The following is a 23,987-nucleotide window of genomic DNA, read 5'->3' on the forward strand; positions in this document are numbered from 1 at the left end:
ACCAAGAGGCAACAGAGAGGAACTAAAATGATACATCTAAACACAGATTTTGGATGTATGTGTTTCATTTCCAATAGCCTTCATAAAATATGTAAATTTTAAAAATATATACATGTGAAATATTATTTTAAGCCAATATCAAATCATGGATTTATCTTTTGTCTTGATGGGAATGGGAAATGATCATTATTGCAGTAGCAGTTGCTGTTGATGTAGTAACCTTTTAAACCACCTGTTTGGTAAAGATAATTAATAACTTGTGCTTTTTCTAAAACACAAACAAAAATATGTAGACTTTTACATAAACACTTGCACTAACATTACTTTTAGTCCCCTGTTGCATTGTTCATGTTGTGTGATGAAGGATGTTCCTTTATGCAACTTATACAATAAAAATTCAACAAGTGGGAAATTGGGGTTTAGTTCATGTTCATGAGTGTTGGTTCTTCTGAAGCTGTCTTCATGTTCTGTTGTTTGGAAAAGTAAAAGTTGATGTGAAACCCAGAAGCTGACTCTGATGTGTTTGTTAACCACAGTGTGTTGAGGTTTTTAAGGATGGAAATTTCAAATACTATACATCTATGTACTGTAAATGTTGACCTGTTGCATTTAATTACCAGCCATGATTCATAACTGCCTGCACATCAAGTGGGCAGTTTGTAACTCCCTTCACTCATTTAGGATGTTAAGCCTTTTAATAAGTTGTGAACTATGGGAACAAAGGAGTCTATATTTCATGAATTGCTTTCTCACAGTGAGAGTTAGCAGCTGGCTGCAAACTAGATCTACTAATTTGATAAATACAGAAATAAATAAAATGTTTGGCTTTTGTTTTTTTAGTTAGTTAGATAACAAACTAAGCAGAGACTTTGATTTGCCTAACTCAGGGGTCGGCAACCCAAAATGTTAAAAGAGCCATATTGGACCAAAAAAACAAGAAACAAATCTCTCTGGAGCCGCAAAAAATGAAAAGCCTTATATAGGGTTTATAAGAGAATGACGCACCACGTGGCCACTCTGCTGTACGATGGCGCTTTAAGTTTAACTTCCATTATAATGAGATGTTGAAATTAAATATTTATTATACACATTTATACAGCATTGAAAAACTTTAAGAATGATTGTCACGTTATTCCTCCTACAGAAATTATATTAAAACAATTTTCATTTTTATATTTTTAAAAAGCTCCAGGGAGCCACTAGGGCGGCGCTAAAGAGCCGCATGTGGCTCCAGAGCCGCGGGTTGCCGACCCCTGGCCTAACTGTATTGCACGTTGCAAATAGGAAATACCCTCAAAAATGGGACGTTTCAGTATATTTTATTATTTTATTTTATTTGGTCAATTGTCAAACATTTTGAGACTCTAGATGGCAGTGTTGTCTCAGATTAAAGCATCTCCTCAAACGAGCACATGGCGACGCTGTTCGTGAAAGATTCTTTCCAACTTTCAAATAATTATTTTTTGTTAAAGAGAAAAGGATTGTCCTCTTTTAATCTGCTAGTTTTAGTGCATTTTACTGTGCATTTGGAGAGAGCAAACTCACAAAACTGCAGCTTTAAGTGATTAGTTTAGGCTAATCTGCTTGAAAATCGTGGGCTCTTTGATTTTTAAAGCCTTTGATCCAATAATTGATTTTTGCTCACCTTTCTTATCTGCAGCCATTCTCTTCTGTTAAAAATGATCAATAGTTCCTCCCCCCGGTAGTAAATGCCACTCTTGTCGTCATGACAAGTTAATCAATGGAACAAAACTTGCCTCAAAATCTTTATTTTTAAAATTATTTTATTATTTTATTTTATTTAAATAATAATAATAATCCAGTATGTAGCTATTTTCGCGGAGGAGAGCGCGTGCCGCAGATGTTATTAGAAGGGAGGAGCTCGTGGTCGTCACATGGCAGGTGATATGAGGAAGCTCGCGCTTCAACGCGACACAGACGACGCGGAGACTCCAGCTCGTGCAGCGTGTGTGTTCTACCTGAGGCGCGCGAGCATATTGACATCTCCACTTCGTGTAAAAGTGTCACCCGAAGAGAAAAGTAAAGGACCGACTTGGATAAAATCAATTAAACCGCAAGAGTCGCTGTTTGTAAGTAAAAACAACTGGAAAACGCTCCAAACTGTCATTGAAATGTGGTGGATCTGTCATTTACTGGTCGTGTCTGAGAAGCGTTGTCGGACTGCAGCATTTGACATGTCAACAAAGGGAAAGTCCTCACAACTTAATCGATTTTTAACAATCACATGAAAATATGATGGGTTTATTAAAGCGTGTGATCCTCTTTACTTGAAGTCTGTTCCAATGGATAGATTGGTTTATGTGGCGTTCTGTGCCTTCGGTATTGTTAGTTTGCATTTATTTTAAATGAAATTGAACATAGGAGTGATGGTACTTTATACTTTATGTGCAGTGAGGACCTGATATTTTAGAAATAAAATGAAAAAATACTCTAACTTTCCACATGGTGTTTACTAGAAAAGCACTTTAGAGAACATCCTTTACCATTGTACTCACCAGCTAGAAGAAACCAGCTTCATCTGCTGAAAATACACCATTTTTAACCACTGGTAGGGTGCTTATAGTATCTATTTTTAATCTATCAATCTGTGGTTTATTTCCATTTAAAGGCAAACCAATTCAATTTTAAAAACAATATATATTAAAAAAAATCTTTTATCCACTGGCCTGGCACCTGGTGTATACGTTTTATTTTGTCCACCAGAGGTGCACCCCACCTTTTATGTTTATTTGTATGTATGTGCTCCACTAAAAGTAGTTCGAAGTTGCTCAAGTTGCCGTGTTGCACTTTACTTTGTTGCACCCACTCCACATAACAGCAGCGTGATTTTGCGTGTACTTCAGGAAAGACATCATGGTGCTTTTTTTTATTGTCACAGTGCTGTTTCCCTGCTTGCTCCGTCATGCACTGTCAGCTTGGAGCTATTAAATGATGCTTAGATGCAGTGGCACATGCTGTGTAATTGCAGATCATCCGTTTCTGACAGCGTGAGTAAAAGGCGAGGGGAAAGGGGGGCGAAGGAGGGGTACTGATTTACTAATGGAACAATATCAAGGCTGATGTGTGGCTCCCCGCTGCCTAAGCATCTGCTGCATCTAACACTGGAGCTTCCTATACACACAAGAGCACACACACACACACACACACACACACACACACACACCACAGAGTCCACTGCAGAGGAATTGGGCATAAATTGTGCCTCTATTCTATGGGTGAAAGGCACCATTGCTGTTGTCTAAAATGAAATGATTAAGGTTCTTTTTGAGAGCAATTGGGTGGCAGAAACCAGTCCCTCCAGGGTTTCCAGTATTGCCCTGTTATTGTAGTAGTGTGTGTCCACTTCAGGTGACCCTTGAAGTGGGAAAGAGTGGAGGATGAATGAAATGCATCCGTCCCTCGTGTTTTTGTTCAGAAAATAACTTTATTTTTTAATCTCACCTCTCAATGCCATAATGGCTGCAAACTCACACACAACCTATGAGAATTTGATGACAACAAAGGAAACCAAAGCAGCTTGACTAACCAACGTTGGCAGTGTTGTTAGTCAGCTTTACATGCTCAATGGCTGCATGTGCTCATATGCATACGTGTTGCACACAGAGGAGTGGCAAACGTTGGCACTCAAAGCTTTAAAACCTAGAGTTCTCTTGCAGCCATGTCAATTCAGGTGATTGCTTTGTCATCTTACTGTCTGTTCCACTGTAGCTTATTTAAGGTAATCGCTGTTCTCTCGTGGCAAAGGAGCGTAAGCAGAGGCGGCAGAGATTAATGAGAGATCGGGGGTCGGCAAAAAAGTGAAAGCTAAAGGCTGCCTCTTAATCTACGAGGAATAATCCCGCGCTAGCTGAGGGAGTGGAAGGGAAGATAGCAACAGAGAGGGGAAACGCAGACATGAAAATGAAAAGAAGACATTATTAGACATTTATCTTCAGTTTGCTGTCAGAAGTGGGAGTAAAGGAAATGAGAATAGACATTGGCGTAGCCATATTCCAGTCCGCGGGACACAGAGAGATCCACTCAGAAAGAGAAAAATGAGTAGATTCTTTTTTTTTCCTCACTGTGGTTTGGAAAGCATTGAGGTTTAAAGCAAAGCCTCATGATGGTGGATGTAGAAATGGGCAGAATGACTGCTGCAAAGCTTCTTTCCCAATATAAGGGTCTTTGCTGACACATGTGACACATTCATTCATGTAAAGTATTTGTAATTGATATGGCATAACACACTAAAATTGGAATTGATAGCTTGATTGATCGCTTGATTATAAGAAATGTACTTTGTAAAACTGCAGTTGCTTGAAAAGTCCTCTTTTTGGAGCCGCTGTCAAACATGCGCGCTCGTCTTGTTGAGATGACACTGGAGGTGAAGAAAAGTTTTAGAAACGCATGTTGTCATAAACAAAGCTTTATTAGAAAGAGCATGCAAGAATGATCTTAAAATAATGAATCACCTAAATTATTCTGCTGGAGCAAAAAGTCAGAGAGAGAGAGAAAGTGAAAGAATTACAAGAGAGACATAGAAAAAAAAGAAGGTTGGGAAAGCTGGTATGTGCACAGAGAGCACAAATACCTGCGGAACACACACACACACATGCACACACACACACACACACGCATAGTGGCATTCCCATGCATTTGTGGGTGTGGGTGTTACACAGTTACACTGTGTGTGGACAGTGGGTGTCAAACACCACTAACCAGTTTTCCCAGCTAGGATCATTGTCACACAGAAAGAGAGCTTTGTCTAATATTGTCCCATATATCTGAAATGAAATGTCCTGGGAAGACGGAGCCTGACAGATTCTGTCTACCAAGTCAGATCCCGTCTCCTTTGCTCCACGACATTTATTTGGTAAATCCAGTGGGTTTAAATGACCTTTATAATTAGGGCTGTCAAACAGTTGAAACGGGTAATTAGTTGAGATGGCACTTTAAGCTCGTAGCACTTTGGCAAAATGAAAATGTCTTCCTGCGTTGTGTGCAAATTGTTAGGACAAGTATTCGTCTCCCTCTGTTTTTCCTGCCTTCGTCTCCATGAAGGGAGTTAGTGGATTCATTGTTCACGTGTAAAGCGGTGCAGGTCACTCCAGCCCTACTACAACCTGCCGGTAGGGCGTGTTGGGCTTCCTCTCAGGCATAACCAGCCAGGCCAGGTCCAAAAACTTAAAAGACTTGTCACTCTCGAAGGAGTAATTGTTGGTAAAGATCATAATACGTAACAGCAAAGCTTGCTAACATCATGTCCTTGGGTCCTTATGTGCTTTGCTGCCCAGTTTTTACTGGTGTTGAGGCCTTAAAACCCTGTTTGGTTACAGGCATTTATAACTGGTTAAGTTTTCCAATAATGGCTGCTTTGTGAGCCGTGTGCAGACTTTCATTGATGCATCCACGGGTTGCTATGTTGCTATGTTTTATCCATCCATAAATGTGTGTTCCCAGTGGACCACACGGACCATGTGATCGTCTAACTGGTCAGATCTCAAATTTTGGACGATTAGTCGCAAACATATCAAGCACGGGTGAAGAGAGGAAGTGAGGGAGGAGGGTAGTTGCACACCGGAAATTAGTGAGACATCTTTGGTGAGAGCTGGGGAATTTGATGAGATACACAGTAAAAAAAACAAAAAAATCTTCTGTGCTGGTTCATGGAATGGAAGCTATAGAGTGGTCCTTCCAAAACACTCGCTTTTTGAGTTTTGTATCTCCTGTGGGTGCACCTGATGTCGTCGTGCACCCGCCGTCTGCGCTAGTACACCTGGAACATTATCCAGTAAAGTGATCCGTCTCTCTCTGCTTCATTTACAGGGTGTCGTGTAACTCATATCTCCTGTAACAGAGGTGCTGGCCTCCATTAAAACACGTCCTACTGGCCTTTATTATGGAAACAGCCCCCCCCCCCTTCCCCAGTCATTATATGGTCATTTTTGTTATAATGGTAGTTTGAATAAATACTAATAAAGTCACGACCCAACAAAATTGGTTGTAGTGATCCAAATCTTTGAACTACGTGTATCCGGTGTGGGACTATTCCTAGTGGATTTAATGACTAGGATGGGAATTCTTCAACTTGATATATCAATTTTTTGGTATTAACAAAGATGCATTTGTGCCAGTATACGTTCGTATGAGGATATCGTTGTATTATCGGAGCATTTCTCTGTTCCCAGCTGACTGGTTAGTTTTAGCTGTCTCATGAGCTTGTGACTGTCTTCAACGGGTATCAGAATCAGAATCAGAATCAGGGTACTTTATTGGTCCCTTTAGGGGCTGTCCATTAGGGAAATTAGCATCTCCCCAAAGAAACGTACAGCACTGTTTAAGATATTAAAAATAATAAAAATAGAATAAAATAAGAAATAAAATAGAATAAATTAAAAATACAATATAAATATAAAATATAAGACTATAGAAATGTAAATAAATGAACTGAATGAATGAATGAACTGAATGAATGGATGTCCCAGTATTATGTTATTGCAGTGTTGTTCCAGTCCTTCTGATGAGTTCTTGGACGATACTGCTCCGGACCCATCGAGGCCACAGAAAAAACAAAATTTTGCTTTGTAAAGACAAAATCATGTTTAATTTGGACTGTCCTGAAATAATTCATGGTTATTTTCTTCTGAACCACTGGTTGGTTGGAGAAAGGGGAATTCTACGGGCCTGTAATGGACTGAATACTATAATGGTCTGTTGTTGTGTGACTTTGCTGAGTCATTTCTCCATCCTATCAAGAACTAACATGTCTTTACATGTTTACTTTATTAGACAATGGTCCCTTTTCCTTTGACATCCCCAGGAGAACATTTATTACCAGGAATTTATTTACCTGGCTAAAAATAAATAAATCTTGGTAATGTGTTGTGCTCTAGTTTTGAACTATTGTAGTAGAAATGTAATAAGCTAGCTTGCAGATGCACCCTGGCTCAGATGTGTCACGTGTGTGGATGTGCAAAACACTGACCCTAAACTTTGGGGTCAAGTGAGAGGCGTCTTCCCCCTCAAATGCGTAAATTCTTGTAAAAATCCTATCTAGGTAATCGAAAACATGCTCATTTCTTCTTCAGGGGTCAATCAGTGTAAAAAGGGGTCTCCATACAAGTTTACACACCCACACACACGCACACACAGAGAGTTGTCTTTACGCTGTCTGACAGGAGGGCCCGGGGAGCATAGGTCTGGCCTCAAGCTGGTGACACTAATCCAAACAGGCTAAGCCAAATGAGGAGAAACACTAAACACACACACACCTATGCACACACAGACACACAACCATCATTATTAATGGTTAACTTGATTTTCACAGCCATGAATGACCACATGCATTTCCCGTTCTGACTGGCTTGTCCTAATACTTGAACCTTTTGTAAGTTTTTGGTTTTTCCCACCGTGGAAACAATGGCCGCATTCTGCCGCCGCTCGCCACGACCCTTTTAATACGTCACACATTGATTCATCCCCCTCAGGAGTTCACATGTTCTCCCCGTGTCTGCGCGGGCTCTTGTGCAGGTACGCCAGCGTCTTCCCACAGTTGTTGCGTGACACTTTTGCATAACGGCGACTAGTTTTTGGGGGCATCTGCATATGCAGTGTGTATATAATAGAATCTTTTGATGTTCCTGACCTTCTGATTCTGTCAGAGAATTCAGTAATTCAGCTAAACTTGCCGACTTTGATCACGAAAGGTCTGCTTCACCTGCTTCGGTTTCCTGTGAGTTCCTTATTTTTATAATCAAGGAGGCGGTGAAGGGCAAACAAAGAACATTTGTAGCTTCAAAATCATTAATTCAAAATTATGCTGCGCTATGCAAGAAGCAAAGTAGAAAGGGATTTAGAATAAACAAAGTCAAGCTTCATATAACAGTAAAAGAGTGACATGTGATATAACAAGTACTATAAAATTACACATTTATAAATCTGTCAGAAGGGTTCTGTTTGACATTTCCTTGACATGATTCCCAGTCGCAAAATAATGTGTTATAATTCTGAACCACATTATTATATATTCTTTAGGTAACTGTCTTTAAACTGCAGTTTTTTAGCTGCTAAACTTGCACTAAGTCTTAATATTTACTAGATTTACTTGTAAACAATTTTTGAATGCAGATTGTTCTTACTTTCCCTCATTGCTGCACTGACACTTTAACCCTTGTTATTTACTGATGTTTCTCTCGTCAAAATGGAAATAAACTCAACAAAATGAAATAAAATCAATTCTTTAAAAAGGCAAATGGGATTTAGAGTTGAATTACTTCAAATTCACACAAGCAAAACTATATTCCGTGAACCCTAACCTGTCATTCTACTTTCGACTGGGAAACAGGTCAGGTGGTTTGGCTGTCCGTGCACACATGCACAGACAAGTTTCTGAGCATTTCCTCTCCCTTTTATAAACACTATTTGATTATTGATCCCCCCTCCCCCCCAAAAAAAGGCCTAGTGTACGTGGTTTTAACAGGGGAATCTACACGCGGCCCTTTTATGACCTATTATTCTACTAATAGTAGGTGTTGCTGCCAATGGGCATGTTGTCATGTTTATGATGCTACCAGGCTCATTTCACAAGAATGTGGCAGTGCTGGTTACCTGCTTGGTGTGAATGTGTGTTCTATAACAGCTGTGTCCCAACTGTCTAAAGGTGGAAGTAGGTCGGGTTAAACTTCCAAGCACGCTTCCAAATCCAGCGTTTCTGGTCATACCTTATTTAATTCATCCGTACAGCTTTCAATGTCATTGTTAACGGTAATAAAAATTACTTTTAAGAGCAAGAAATGGAAGAAATGATCACATGTTATTTGCTGTTTCCTATCTGATTAATTTATCCTCTTATTATGACTGTTAGAATTATAGCATAAGAGGACAGATGCGGTCTTTTCAGGGCATAAAGATTAAAACTGATGTTTGACTATTCACATTACTGTCCGTGAGCCTCATGATCATCACTGACTGGAAGTCATGTGTTGTTTTGTGTTATGGTTCATTACCCTCACTCTCAAGGCAAAATGGATTACAGTAGGCATGGGAAGGCGAGTCGCTGAACTGACCCAAGAAGAGCGCAGAGACTACATGCAGAAAAGGATTAGATAATATGTGGAAGGAACAGAAAGGGCCCTGTTTTTTTCAGAAGAGAGCTTAGCAGAATTGAACCAAATGCACTTTTGCGGGGATAAGGAAAGAGAAGAAATGAAAGGCAATAATGGCCGAGCAGCACAGATAGTTCGCTGCTGAGTCACGTGAAGCTACGTATATGTTCCTGCTCACCCAGCAGCTATGCATCAGCCACAGTTCACAGATCACATTATACCCACTGCCATAAGCCTCCCTCATCCGGTTCTATGATAGTCCACGATTATTTGGTGTGATGCTAGAATTTAACTCTATACCGATGTTGATTGATATCGCTGCTGTGCTTTTACTTATCATCATATTTATCATTACATTGCAGCATCTGCAGTAGAACGATGGTTGTAATCATCAAAACGTAAATCTGGTCCATTATTTACACCTCATGAGTGCTCCCATCAGGACGCCACTGCAGAAGTTAGTCGTAACATTTCCGCTTATCTAGCTGCGGCAGCACTTTTTTTTTTTTTACAGCGAATGTGCAACGCAGCACATGCTTCCGTGGCTGACGAGCTGCATCTGAGGCCATTCCTCCTTCTGCAAATCTGTTTCACTTTAAAGCTTAGCTGCTGGTCATTCGCAGTCTTCAGCTTTGCACGGAAGAGGACGCACCTTTTGTCTTATTTATAACCTTTGGCTTACGGCAAAAGGCTTTATTGTGTGGTTAAATGTCTCATGTCAAGTTAAGAAATGACGGCAGAGCTCATCAGCGGTCCTGCTCTCCTCACGTGCTCGCAGCAGTATTCATTTGTCACGATGACCCGCCCCACAGTCGTAGAAAACAGCAACTCAATGAGCGTAACAAACAGGCCGCGGAGCCTAATGAAAAGAAAAGTTGTTTACAGAAGCATCCTCCGCCTTCATCCTCCGTTGGCTCAGGACCAATTCAGCTCATTGACGTGGAGTGAAGTGATCAGTGCTGCTGGATGGAGGTCTGGTGATGGTGATGAAGTGAAGCATGGTGCTGATGGCTGATGCAGCAGACACTAGTGCAAGCGTTCTGTCTTCCCGCGGTGGACACTGAGCTCTTATCTTTGTTGAAAGCACCAGTTGGTGTTGCAAGAATGAGGATCTTCTGCAGTCTAAGCACCTTTTGCTTCCCAGCTACGGATGTTTTGTGAGATGTTAGTTCAGTACACAAATAAATGCAATATATGTTAATGCGAACAGAGAAGTTACAGTTTTCTTAAATAAAACTGGACAGCTTCTGTGTTTGCAGACACTCCTGACTCACTCACACAGGTACTGTAGGTGTACCCACGCCCTCGATGCAAAGACAATGATGGAGTTGACTGCGAACAAGGTCCAATATTGGGCCATTTCTCTCCAACTGAGTTGTTCTGTTGCTATGACACCATCGCCGTCTGTTAGTCCAAAAATTGCGCAACCATCCTTGCAGCAAGACTGGCAACCGGAACTTATAAGATGTTGATGATGACTCACGTTTTTATTTTCATCCCATAGAATGATAGGTGGGTGTGTCACTTAACTGGGGAACACATAGCACCAGGGTCCACTATGGGAAGAAGCAAGGATTGGGTCCACCATCTACTGTATGTGGATCTTACTTTGACACCACCTACATAAGGATTGTTGCAGCCCTTTCTGGAAATGGCACCCTTTCACAAAGCAACAGTGGTAGCATTGTTTGAGGAGCACAGGCACAAGTCTGAGGTGTTGACTTGGACTCCATGTTTCCCAGATCTCATTGAGGTTCTGGAGATGTGTTGGCTCAAACAAGACGGTAACTTTGGGGGTCCATTTGGAGTCCATCCCTCGATGAGTCTGGGCTGTAGCGGTAGAAAAGCGTTTCGATGTAGCATAAGTGCTAATCTTCTGCCCGGACGGTGTATTGGGCTTTTGCCAAACATGCTTGCACATCATTCTGTAGATCACCAAAATTCTTGTTATGACCCAACAGTGGGAAAACATGACAGCAGCAGGTCGGTGGCTGTGTGCTACTATAAGGCTTTTGGAAAGCATGTTTTGCAGATCAGATGTGTCAGCTGTTTGGATGAGTCCTGGCTACAAACGTTGGTGCTAATGTAGATGAGCATTGGGCAGCTCTGCGGGAATGAGGGTGAGGGGTGGGGTGTTGGTGGGGCATGCGCTCCCAGGCTGGCAGCAGATTACATCACCGGCCTTCCCCTTGATTTCCGCATGTTGATGTCTATTTGCTTGTAATGTAGCATGACAGCATGACAGAGGAGCCAAAGCCTTGAAGGAGAGATGGCAGGGAAGGAATGAGTGTCAGGAATAAGAGGGATGACAGGAGCGAGGAGGAGGAGGGTGCAGGGAAAAGCAGGAACCCCGGGTGGCAGAGATGGAAGAGCAGCCAGAGGCGGCTGTGAAAACTTAATCCGGCTCCGATGAATTAAAAGTGTTTGTGAAACTCCAGTTTATGTGTTCGTGTTCCGAGCTGCGTGTGTAGTTGCATTGTGGCCTGCAGAGGTGTTTTCCCAAGATAAGAGACATGCATGGATGAAAAATTAGGGGCTCTGTGGGCATATTATTAAACCTGCTTTAAAATAATACAATAGTTAAATAATCTAAACAGCAGCTGCGACTGTGGCACCTTATTAATTGGCTCATCGTTACTAATTTACAAATAACCAAACTAAGAATCGTCTAGTTTGTTTTGAGCCCTGATGGAATTCAGGAATCTGATATTGCTGAAGAGTCCACATTTTTAAAAATTATTATTTTTTACATAGAGCCCAGGGGGTGTGATCACCCACTTGATGTGAGTTTTAAAGTTTCACTCCCGGTCAACGCAGTGTTTTGCATTATTTAAAATGACCCGAGTATTCTGTTTTCTTTTCCTTCGCAGATTTAGAAAGAACTAGACCCAATGCTTCCCGCCGTCACTGTGGAAACGGAGGCCAGCCAAATGCTGGAGGCAGCCCTGGAGCAGATGGACGACATCATTGCAGGTAAGAGCAGAAAAGCCTCAATGTCATTCAAAAGAGATGCTGGAAGTAACTCCATGTTAAACTACACGCATAATGCTTAATAACACAGGGCTTAGTGGGGCTAACACACACATGGATCACCTCTCAGAGGCGTAATCTCTTACAAAGCTATACTTCCGCACTGAACTAAGCAGATCAAGTGATACGGAGGTCATTGGTTTGATTCTGGGCCCCCAAAAGGATGTCTTAGTGTGCTTGAGCGTAATAATGAATCCTAAATAGCTCCTGAATCTGCATCTTTGGTGCATAACTGTGTGTGATTGTGTATTCCGAATGAGCAAGCTGCACCCTGTGAGTTATTCCCCGTCACCGGTGTGGAGGCGAGTGTGAAGGGGTGAATACTGACTTGTGATTCAAAGCAGATTAGGCGGTCAAGGGTGGCTACAGATGCGCTGTCGTAGCATCGTTGAAATTAATGCTACATTATACGTGAGTATTCCTGCCTTTTGTTGAGAACAAATAAATGAAACAGTCCGTGAAGTCCAAGAGAACAAATGTTTCTATTGACCTTTGGATCAACCCAAAGTGGGGAGCTTTACAATCATGACCTATCTGTCTTGGATAAAGCACTTTGCGGCGACGTAAGGAAAGACGTTGGCACTAAGTTGTGGTCGCAACTCTGCAAGGCAGGCTGAGTTAATATGTCGGAAAAGCTGCAACACTTAAAAAAAAAAAAGTGCAGCCCATTATTGAACATTATCCTATCACCGCAACAGATAAAAAGATGTTCTTATGTGTGGGGATTACTGGAAAAGACCAGAATGAGGAAATTCATATAAATATCTTTGAAAATGTCGTAGCACAAAAGTGCATTGTGCACATGGAGCATTATTACACCAGAAGCTAACTCTGCCCAAATAACACCACCCTTATCAAGTGGTCTGAGTCCACTCTTCCAGCTCTCAGTCACCACCACAAATAGAAGTACATTAAAAAAAATCCCATTACCAATGATATGAGCTGGTCATTAACAAGGAAATTAGACACACTTATCGGCAGAATTTAGATACGTTGTTCGTACTCTTGTGGGATCGCGAGAGAGTGCTCTCTGCTGGTTAATGTCTCGGATAATAGCATTTTTGTGATGTGATCGAGAATACATCCCATCCTTGAGCCCCGTCTGCACTTCTCTGTTGTGACAATGCTGTGGCCCTTGAGGCTCTCATTGGAACGATGTGGAAAACACCGATGCTTGTGTGTTTTTTTTAAGCTATAATATCACCACCGACCTGAAATCGCTCCTGTAATGATTTGATGATTTTAAAAACACACCTGCAGATCACATATTACAGTATGTTGCTGCTCTGCTGGGTTTAAAGAGCAGAAGCTCTTTTACATTAAAACCTGTTAATATCAAGCCTGCCCTTTTGGGCCATAAATGAGAAGGATGCAGCAGAGAATCAGCTCATCTCTGTCCCTAAAGGTGCATCTGAGACGCCTCTCTGGTGTTTAAATGCTCTTTATAGTCTCAAAATATGTGTGTTTTTTTTTCTCTGATAAGCCCTAATCTTGTGCATGGACATTAATCCAAGCGGTGATAATGGAGGTGGTGCTGTACAGCTGTTGACAGCATAAATAATATTTTCATATGTCCTTTTGTCCCAAACATCCTTGCGCGAGTTCTCTGTCTAAATTCTCAATGCTCTTGTTCTGTTTTTTAACATAAAGCAAAGCATCATCGTGATATTAGTGCAGTGTCAGTGTTAATCTTTGCTATCCACTTTGTGCATTCAGAGTCTTGATCGTTTATCCTGATTAGTTAAAAGACTTTTTATCATGAGCTGAAATATCTAATTATTACACGTTTGTAATGAAACACCACCTCAAACATCATATTATTAATCCTTGACAACGTCAAAGTAATTTATGCTAGAATTTTAAGATATAAGCACTGTGCTATTACTAATGTGTATATAGTTTACATTTTCTTGATAGTATCTCACATGTAAATTTTGGAAAAACTTTTATACTTTGCTTCAGTGCATTTATTTCATCGTTCATGTTTTGGGCCCAGGATAGTGCACGGAGGGTGCCATTTTGTGGTGGCTGTAATTTCTTGAGCTAAATTTACAGCCAAAATAACTTAAAACTGGAGACTAATGCACATGCTTTAAACAGAGGGGCTCAAAAGAGCTAAAAACAGAACAGCATTGTCCACGTGTGTAAATCCAGACTTCATTATTATTATTATTATTATTATTATTATTATTATTATTATTATTATTATTATTATTATTATTATTCCTGTTGTCTAATTTCTTACTGTTGATTATTCTGTGTTTTTAGAGAAGCCAGTGGTGTTCAAAAATTAGCAGCTGTGCTAAAGCATCTGGTACGTCCACTGGAACAGTCTCAGTGTAGGTGTGATATCCATATTAAACAAGACGGGTTACACGAGCTGCACCGGGTATGATGTAATGTTTTCCTTTGCTAGTATTTGCATTTTGGTTGATTTTTAATTGCTAATTTTTATATTCACTGCTGATTAGATGCGATTACGCTCCCTCTCTCATTGTTGGTTTCACGTTGTATTTGCAGAAAGTCATAATAATAAAGCTGCTTGGATCAAATAAAACAATCCTGAATGTATCAAGTCATGTGCCGCCATTGTAGATCATTTTATTTGTAGACTTAAAGCTCATAAGGAAAACGTATCTTTAACCTGTGTGGCCTCAATAAAGCAACTGGCTGTAAATCTGTTCATTCATCAAGCTGAAATTGACCGAGTAGTCATATTCAAGGACTCTAATCGGTCACGGTGAGACTTACTGTCAGCCACACACACACTATAAAAAATCCATTCACCTTTGAAGAATGTCGCTAGAGTCCTTATTTCAGTGCACCCCCTGTAGGCTCCATCAGGACGATTAGGAATGGAGATAAAAAGGTTCCCAGGAACTGAAGGTTTTGACTCATAGTTATTGTCTTTTTTCACCAACATATGCTGTAAAGTTTACATTTATTTAACCCCAAAGTTCTGATCTGCCACGTTTGCTTGTGATCTGTGAATGAGCCGTGTTCATTTCAGTCGTTCTGACCTCTGCACCCTTCGGGGGCTCTTTGTTCCTCTCCTCTTTCTGGGCATGAAGAAACCGTTGGAACCTTTTGTGCACAGGTGATACCACCTTTTGGAAGATCACTTCCAGTCACACTCATATCATTGTCACCTGATCACAGATTTTTTTTCTATATGGACACATGAGTTATGATCAAACATAAAACCAGATAACCTTATCTGGTTTAGGAAAGTTTGGTGCATTTCCACTGCTGGAGTTCCTGGTAAATACTGGGGGCCATTCCACTCACGCGTGCACCTCGGCGGTCGTGTCTCCACTGTGGGGGTAGGACCTCTTGGCGACGTCACAGGTTTCGGTTGCCCCGTAATCGTGCGTCAGTTTTGAATGTGACGCCACCTGAGCGAGCCGCCAAAAGCAAAAATAATAGTAAAGAACACAACGACAAAGGAGGAGAACATGCAAACTGAATCTGTGTACACATCAGTCTGGTAATAGATGGTAATTAAACAGCGCTTGTTGGGTTGTGTCGCGTTGTCGGGCTGATGCTCCTTGTCTGCTGGGTTCCGCATCACACGGTGCTCTAGGTTGTTCCAATGGGCACTGAGTAAACCTTAAGCCCTACCCAGGAGTTATTCAGGCCTCATCTAAGTGCTCATCCTGGAGTGGGGACTCTGTTAGGCCTGTTAAAGAAGTTTCTCCAGCAGTGGAAACATCTGTGACACTTGGGTTCTTATGGGTGAACCTCTGGCTGATCTGCTCTGTGCCTTGTTGGTCAGATTGAGAGGCACCGAGTCTGGTGACACTCCGAGCAGAAGATGGCAGCCTCCAAAACTGTTGCTGGCATCCTGCAAAGAAAGATATTGTATCTTATTTAAATGCTTTTTCTGGGGTCTCCTTGCAGACCATCTGCTGATTGTTTCTTCTGTCTCTCTGCTGCACCCCAGGCTCCAAGGCGGCTGCAGTGGAGTATTCCAACAGCATGTATCACGTGGGTTCCCCTGTCGGCGCGGCTCCCCTGCAAGTTGTTCAGTTAGCTGAAGACCTGAAACTTGCCTTGGAGCTTCAGCCCAACCAGGAGGAGAGAGAGAGCCTCAGAGCTCAGCTGCCTTCAGAGACCACGCAGGCACTCATCAACTGGCTGCAGAACAGAGAGGTGAGCATTAATGTTTGAATTCTGCTCTGTTCACCAACCTGTCGTCAAATCTACTGGAGTTGCTGCCATTTATCCATTTCCTGTTGTCGCCATTTGTGTGTGGGGATTTCAGCAGCAGTCAGAAAGAATTACATCAAAACTCTGTGAGGTCATTTCCGCATGAGCGGTTTCCACCAACTCGATATTCCCTTTAAATAGGAGGAATTGTGTCCTTCATGCAAAGCTTGTTGTGACCGCTCGAGTGGCGCTGCCAGTCATATATGCAGCAGTTTCGCAATCAGCGGCTGAGTATTTGGTTTTACGTGCCCAGTTTCAGCTGTCCTTGTATGTAAATGCGACTGCAAACGCTTTGTGTTTTTAAAATATAAATGGGTGGCACAAATTGTTAATTTACCAAATTAATGGGGGAAAAAAATACATTTGAGTGCTCAAGCTCCAAATAGGTTATCAGACAAATTAAACAGTGATGCTCTTCGCATGATTGACGTGCAAAGGTGAGCAGGACTGCAGAACGTAAAAAAAACTGAACTATTTTTAAATTTACACATGCCTGAATATTCACACTGTCCTTTGAGAATGCACAGCTGGGCTAGAAATTGCACTGGGCGATCATACTGATTGTGTGTGTGTGGGGGGGTGTGTGTGTGGGTGTGTATGTGGGCGTCTGTTTTGCCTAGTGTGCCACAAGTTATATAAGTGCATTCATGGTGAGGTTATGAATTTTGACTGTAGTCAAATGTGCAACACGTTATCCAAAGAACCATCTGTTTCAGGTTGAGAGGACAGAGTGGTATGAAAATCAGGCTTTGGAAGGTAGATTTCTGCATTCATTGGTCCTGAAATGGGAGCCGATTGTCATCTAAGTCAAGGGTATTGGAAAATGTGTCTAAAATAATGCACAAAGCTTCTGATCTTTTGGTTTTTGTTGAGAACCATCATGAAACCTTCACACAGTTAGTGGGACAAGTGAATAAACCCTCGTTGGTGAAGCTAATAGGAGTGAGGTGTTCGCAGGTGTCATGTTAAGAACGGTGGCTGGAGGTGTGGCTAAAGCTACTTTCTGAGCTTTGAGTTCACAAGAATAGAAGCGTGGCTCACAGAAAAAGATTTCAAAGGATCTGTGATCAAAAATTGGGATTGATTTGCAGAAGGCTGTACAACGGGATCTCAATAACTGGAGCAAAGCTTGTGGTTCACGGTTTTTCAAGTAAAAACACATTTTTAGGTGTTTGCAATTACTAAAGCAATTTAATTAGCAAAAAACTTTGCTGAAGATTTAGTGACTATAATAAATAGAAGGCTGATCTACGGGTCGATCCCAGTTGATGCTGTGCTCAATAAATGTGTTTAAAATGGATTTCCTCATGATTGTACTCATTATGAAGGGCTGCTAAAAGGTCCGACAGAGAGAATTTAGCTTTGCTTTGTCACAGAATGAGGCTGAAATAGGCTCTAATCTCATCTTATAATATATAATAGGTATATAATTTGGTGGATGCTTTTTGTAATTTTATTTCCATATTTGGTAATATATATGGATTTTGTCCTGTAAAGAAGCAAACAAGATTCCTTTTAGGTTACTTTTAGTCACATCGGATACGAACTGCAGCCTTTGTGCCACTGATCCCACATTTGTTGGTGGTTCTACACCGAAGGGGGACGGTCTGGGACGGGTTCCATCAAGTGTTCCTCAGAGACACCATTAGAAAAGGACTTCTATCGGCTTCCTGCGCCGAGCTTGCTAGTTCACATTCTCTCTGTGTCCTGCAGCCCCCACTAGTTTCACTCTCTTCCTCCCTCCTTCTCCTTTCCTTCTCTCTGTTTTTTTTTTCGCCGTTGTGGAGCGCAAGTGACCGTTCAGGACTGATGAGGTATGTTCGGACTGCTCAGACACGTCGTAAGAAGTTGACAGGCTTGTGTTTTCCTTGCTGTTTAGCGGGTTTGCTTCCTTAAGGATGGTGTGACTCTGCTGAACTTCCTCAGCAGGCAGCAGCGCGGCGGCGGCTGCTGCCGAGCGTTGTCCTGCAGATGTTGCTGTTTTCTGCACGCAGCCGCTGAGAAAGGAAACAGCTCGTTATTTTCCAGTTTAGCAGCTTCTGAACAGCAGATGTCTCACATGTTGCATGCAGCACCGCTCCTCCGTACCTTCCTTCTTTCTTTTTTGGCATTCATTTTGGGTTCATGAATCTCAGGCTAAGTTAATGTTTTGTTCGGGTGGGAACATTTTATTGGAAAATATCAACACGTTGCTAACAATAACACAAAATCAACACTGTGGCTTAAAAAAGTGTTGATTACAGTTCAAATATTCAACACATTGAAATGCATAATTGCATCACAAAAATTAATAGCATTAATAAGCTAATGTACCTAATACATATTGATAAATCCTTAATTTCAACATTATATTTAAGTTTGATTATTCCAGTCATTTATAGGTAACCTTCAGGTGGGACTCAGAGTTTGCTGACATGTTTGATTTTCCACCGCCTAATAAAGCTGAAGAGGAGCTCTAAAAGTCTATAAAAGACCATATAAATCACTTTGAGAGAGGCTTAAATGAGTTAAGAACTGTCACATCTTGTCTCCTCATGAGGTCAGCGGATTTGAGCCTGTCCTCAGAGCCAAGCTGAAGCACCTTTGGCAGCAGTTACACTCTTCTTGGACATGATGTCACAAGCTTTGGTCACCTGGATATGGGGATGTTCTGGCATTCTTCTCAGCAGATCCTCTCAGGTTGTTGTCAGATTGGGCCAGTTGGTGGACAGCCATTTTCCTGTTTATAGAGATGTCAGGGCTCTGGAAGGCCGGCTGAAGGACACTCCTGTGTCGTCTCACCTTTGTGCTTGGGGTCATTGTCTCATCAGGAGGAGAACCACCTTCGGCCCATTCTGTGTTCCTAAGTGCTCAGGTTCTTGTCTAGCACATTGTGATTAGGTGTCCCTTAATCCTGACCGGTCTCCCTGTCCCTGCGACTGACACCTCTCCAAAGAAAGCCCAGATTGGTTCTGCTGGGACAGATGTCCTTCTGGAACTTACTTTAATCCCTGGAGTTTAGCTGGGGTAACCATTAGGTTATTGGTTCTTACACAAAGCTGCAACAAAATGGGGGACCGTGATGCTGCAGCAAATCCTTAAATTAGGACAGATGAAATACTTGCTGCTCAATATAACCCTGGTCACATGTCTCTTTGGCCCTTCTTCTTCCTCCTTTCTGCTCAGTAGAAGGGACGGGATCAAAGGCACTCATTCTCTGCAATTATTCTGCACCCCGTGGGCGTCATTCCAGCCGGGGGGGGGGGGCAACATGCGTAAACACAGGAAGCATCACGAGTGTGTTATTGGCAGGAAGTTGTAATAACTTTGAATGTATCGTAGGTAAAAAGTAAAAGCAAAAACGCTAATCGCTATAATATTAAAAGGCAGCATCAAGCTTAAAACCATCGATTTCAAATATTTATTTAAAGAAACCTGTGTCGGCGTGAACACTGGCAGCATCACTGGGGCCCAAACAAGACGACCCGGGTCCTCTTATTATGAAATTAGAAGACGTCCGAGGCTCCATTTCCTCAACACACTTTAAAAGTTGGTCTACATTGTGTGTTTCTGAGGTTGGATCCAAGAGGCAGCAGCTACACGGAGAAGGGAAGAGAGGTGTTGTCACGTTGGGCAAGTAACAGAGAGGACATGCAACACTTTTTAGGAGTGACAGTTCTAGAAATCTACTTCACTTTTTGGTGCCCGTCACTCCACAGCAGCGGTGCCCAAATCCTCACGGGCCAAAGAAAAAAACGGGTTTTCTCTCCAACAGAAAACTCTCCATTTTCAATCATCCCAGGCAGACGTCTCTTTCACCTGGGATCCCGCCCACCTTGGCGGAAGCGTTTTCTGCCAGGTAGGGCAGGAAACCCGGCTCGACTTCAGTCCTTGAAGAGCTTTATAGAGTTCAAAACTGCGGGCTCAGACGGAAGGTAGCCACACCTGACTGGATCAGTGTGACCCAAACAAAAATGTTTAAAATTTTGGGGCGAATAAGCCCACACTGGCACCAACTAACACGCTGAAACTGGGTCTAAATTGTGTGTCTTGATTTAACGAGCTTACTCCTCACTCTTTCGTGCCACAGACAATCAATTTTATGAAATTTCCACAGTACATCCAGTTTTTGCTAATGTTATCAACTTCCTGCTAATAACCATTCCTTCGCTGTCAATTTCACATTTGCAATGTGGCTGTTTTTGCCTTTGATAACCTCCAATCCACGAGGATTTGGCTGATTATTGATGAGCTGCACTTTTCCCCCGTCAGACCAGCAGGTCTCACTCAGCTGTGGGTTGTTTGCATCGCGCTCGCTCTCTGTCATTTTCTGACGGTCCGGGAGGGTTTTTATGGGTTTTTTTTAGAAATAATACAGTACACCTACATTTTCTTCTCATACTGGGGCCATGTGGTTCCACTTAGGTTCTACACGTAATACTAAGCAGACCTGAGAACTGGTGTGTTCCAACAGGAACTGATCTGGTTCCAGCTGGCGTCATAAATGGCAGACCCACACCCAGTCTCTGGTCCTCGGTCTTCGATGGACCATCCAGATCATACTGTATATGGCAGTCCGCTGATACCGCTGCCATATGCATTGTGTGTATTTTCTACCCAACACAGCGCGAGATCTCACACGCTGCTTGAAATGCTGCCTTTCTATCTAAGGCCTGTGTTGCGTTGTGAAACAGCTGTGCGTGCACGTTTGTGTATGTACGTGTGTGTTTACATGGCCCTGCCATTCAGATAAACGACCCCCCTTCCCCCTTTGGTGACAGCACGCTTCTGCAGACTGGACGAGAAAATCCTGAGCTACCGGCTACAAACATGAAGAAAAGAAGCAACAAAGAAAATGAATGTCCGAGGTAAAGACTAGAGAGAGAAGAGAGGGCATTTCACTTCAATGTTTAGGAGTTTTCTGAGGAGGGAGAGAGAGTGTGTGTGGGTGTGTGTTGGGGGGGGGTTATCTGGCAGGGCTTGTGTTTGTACTGACATCACAGCCTGTTACTGCTTTGTTCGTGTGCCTGACTGAGGCAGCTGCTTCACGACACAAAGCTCTCGTCCCCTTTCTGTCTTCGTTGCCCGCTTTTTTTACTTTATTTGTAAACTTTATTTGTGACTATTGATCTTCCAGAAAGTTCTGAATGAAACTGCTTATTTGACCCACTTGAGACTAAGAACTCTGAAAAGCAAATTTAATTTCTACCTTTAGTCCTGTTTCCCGATTTGCGTCCACACTCGTATTTGTCTCTGACTTGTTTTGACATGATAAAATTGTGTTTTTGTGCGGATCAAGTGCTTAAATTTCCAAAGAGAGACATTTCAAGTAAAAAAAACTGAGCTGAAACGTAGCCAGACAGAGAAGTTGCTGAAACCTCCCACCACTCCCCTTTTCTGGGCTCCACCATTCGGCTTTCAGACGCCAGCGAGAAAGAGGAAAAGAGAGTGAGAAGTGGAAAATGGCTAAAAGAAGTGATTAATAAGAGGTTAGTTAAAAAAAATGAAATGACGATGCCACGACAGTGGAAAGTGTGAAAGCATTAGAAGGTTAAATGAGTAGTAGAAAAAGAGAGAGGTGGTAACAAAATAGGAGGGGGGGGGGGTTGGGGGGGCGTCCCAGCAGAGATCGTAAAACACCCCCTCTCCTCCTCCTCCTCCTCCTCCTTCACAGCTGTGAACATCATAGTCTCATACACACACACACGTACACACACACACACACACACACAGAGTCTCACTCACACCCACTTCCGTGACAGCGCTCACATGCTGCTGCAGCCTCCTCCGTCCAGTGCGGGCTGTGATGGGCCGGGAGCATGGACGCTTCCATTGACATCTACAGACACTTTTCTTGGCTCAAAAAGGTGAGCGCGGATCGGTGGCGTCGCGTTCTTCCTGTTAGACCGAAGTGCATGTTTGTCTTCGTAGTAGAGGAAACAAATCAACCGTCTGCTGCTTGTTGTTCCAGCTCAAGCTCATTCTTGTTGTCTTATTTTCGTTTAATTTAATTGTAATTTTCTCTGGCTCAAGAGCTGGGCTGCAATCTTAACTTCTTACACTGCATGCTTGTGTGTGTGTGTGTGAATGTGTGTTTGGAAGAGTGCATCACAAGATCGGTGTTATAAGATTTTACCTATCAGCTGATTTTGCTTCACAAAGGAGCATCTGAGTTGGCTGAACTTAACCAAGTGTTTGTGTGGCCTCGAAGTCACGCAGATGCTTTAAAACTCCGTCTAGAAATCTCCATCTTCCTCCCTTTCTGTCCGAGGTGATGCTTTTGGTGGGAAAAGGTCCATAATGGCCGTCCTTTCCCTTTGTCGTAGTCTGCCCTACCTTTTAGGCAAATATTGAACTTTACAGCCGCTCTAAATAATCAGTCCTGCACACCTTTATGCTCTAAGAAGTGCAAATATCCACAATAAATGTAGCTTTCATGGCGATAAATAAAATAAAAGCATCGGGTCGTTCTTAACACTGAATGAAAGAATTCCGACTAGTGTACAGCAGTTAATTGGCCGTCTTTTAAAGTGGATTCAAGACAATCCAGTGGCTTGAAGAGCCGACGACCAAATCAAGTCAGCCCATAATGAGGAATGTATAAACACGCGTTTCCTGCCATTGGAAAAAATGACCCAAAACTGTCCTCCTAGCTGCACATTCAGGCCGGTTTCTGTTTATTTAGGAGAGAAGGAACTCCTCGGCCAGCTGTCAGTCGAATCACGTGATGAAAACGGTCCAAATGCATCCATCCCATGGGACAGACGCCAGGACACTCGAATTAAAGTATTCAAATGACAACAGCGGTATTTCTTGTGGAGTATCTAGATTAATGTTGCCATTGCTGTGATAAATGTGTTGTGGGACAAATCAGGTGGAAAACTGATAGAATTGTTGGTAGCAAGAGCTGACTGACTGAACGGAGCAGCAAAATCAAAGAAAGATGACAACAGAAAGCAGGAAATGCTCCATCTAGCCATAAAACCTGGGCGGGAGTTTCACATTTGGAATTCTTTCCCCCCACTCAGCGAGTGGAACCGACAGACAAAACAATCTATTGTTGAGTTATAGTAGAAAATATCTGGGTGGAATTATAGCAGAAATGTGCTGACCTTTCCATGGGCCCCCTCCCCACAATATTCCTGCACTCTTTTCTCAGATTCAGCAGGAGTTAAACCGTCTCTGGACCTGTTTTCAGTCTTGTTTCTGTATGGGGACAGTTGTCCGTTAGGGTTCCATTACTGGACCATTTGGGTCAGAAATGGCTGCTTGTCGGTGTTGTTGTCCATCTTTAGGCGACTTCCTGACAACTTATAACCTGATCTTTCCTTCAATGATCATTCCTTCTGCCATTCTCGCTTTCACGGTTGACTTTAATGACCATGTTTTGGGAGTTTTTTTCCACTTGTTGATTATTGTGGTAATTATAAGTTTATTTAAACTGTTCTTTATTTGGTTCTGACAGGATTCTGGACTATAATCTCATTTGAATGTCCTGTTCGCATGCTATTAAACACTATTTTATTAGTTTGGATTTTTTTGGGGGGTAGTCTTTATTTTAAGAGTTGCAAAATGTCATTTATGACATTTGTTGAAAGTCTGATGTCACAGATGTTGTCATGCATCAGGAGTTCCGCCCAGTCTGAGCTGTTACTTTTTCCTGTT

General features: G+C 42.2%; 1 protein-coding gene across 12 annotated transcripts in view; it reads left to right on the forward strand.

Moving 5' to 3' along the window:
• Positions 1 to 1,926: 1,926 nt before the first annotated feature.
• ppfibp2b (PPFIA binding protein 2b) overlaps positions 1,927 to 23,987 on the forward strand; it is a 44,179-nt gene continuing 22,118 nt past the window's right edge. For 7 of the 12 annotated variants that reach the window (XM_057053301.1, XM_057053302.1, XM_057053304.1 and 4 more), the window contains exons 1-3: positions 1,927 to 2,090; positions 11,975 to 12,077; positions 16,078 to 16,286. In XM_057053301.1, the coding sequence (XP_056909281.1) occupies positions 11,996 to 12,077; positions 16,078 to 16,286 (291 nt within the window). In that variant the 5' untranslated portion in view covers positions 1,927 to 2,090; positions 11,975 to 11,995. Of the gene's footprint in view, positions 2,091 to 11,974; positions 12,078 to 16,077; positions 16,287 to 18,036; positions 18,158 to 21,997; positions 22,190 to 23,987 lie in introns of those variants that run through there. The other 5 variants (XM_057053307.1, XM_057053308.1, XM_057053310.1 and 2 more) reach the window with 3 other exon arrangements.

The sequence above is a fragment of the Takifugu flavidus genome, chromosome 13 (assembly GCF_003711565.1).
Source record: "Takifugu flavidus isolate HTHZ2018 chromosome 13, ASM371156v2, whole genome shotgun sequence".
NCBI classification, from domain to species: Eukaryota; Metazoa; Chordata; class Actinopteri; order Tetraodontiformes; family Tetraodontidae; genus Takifugu; species Takifugu flavidus.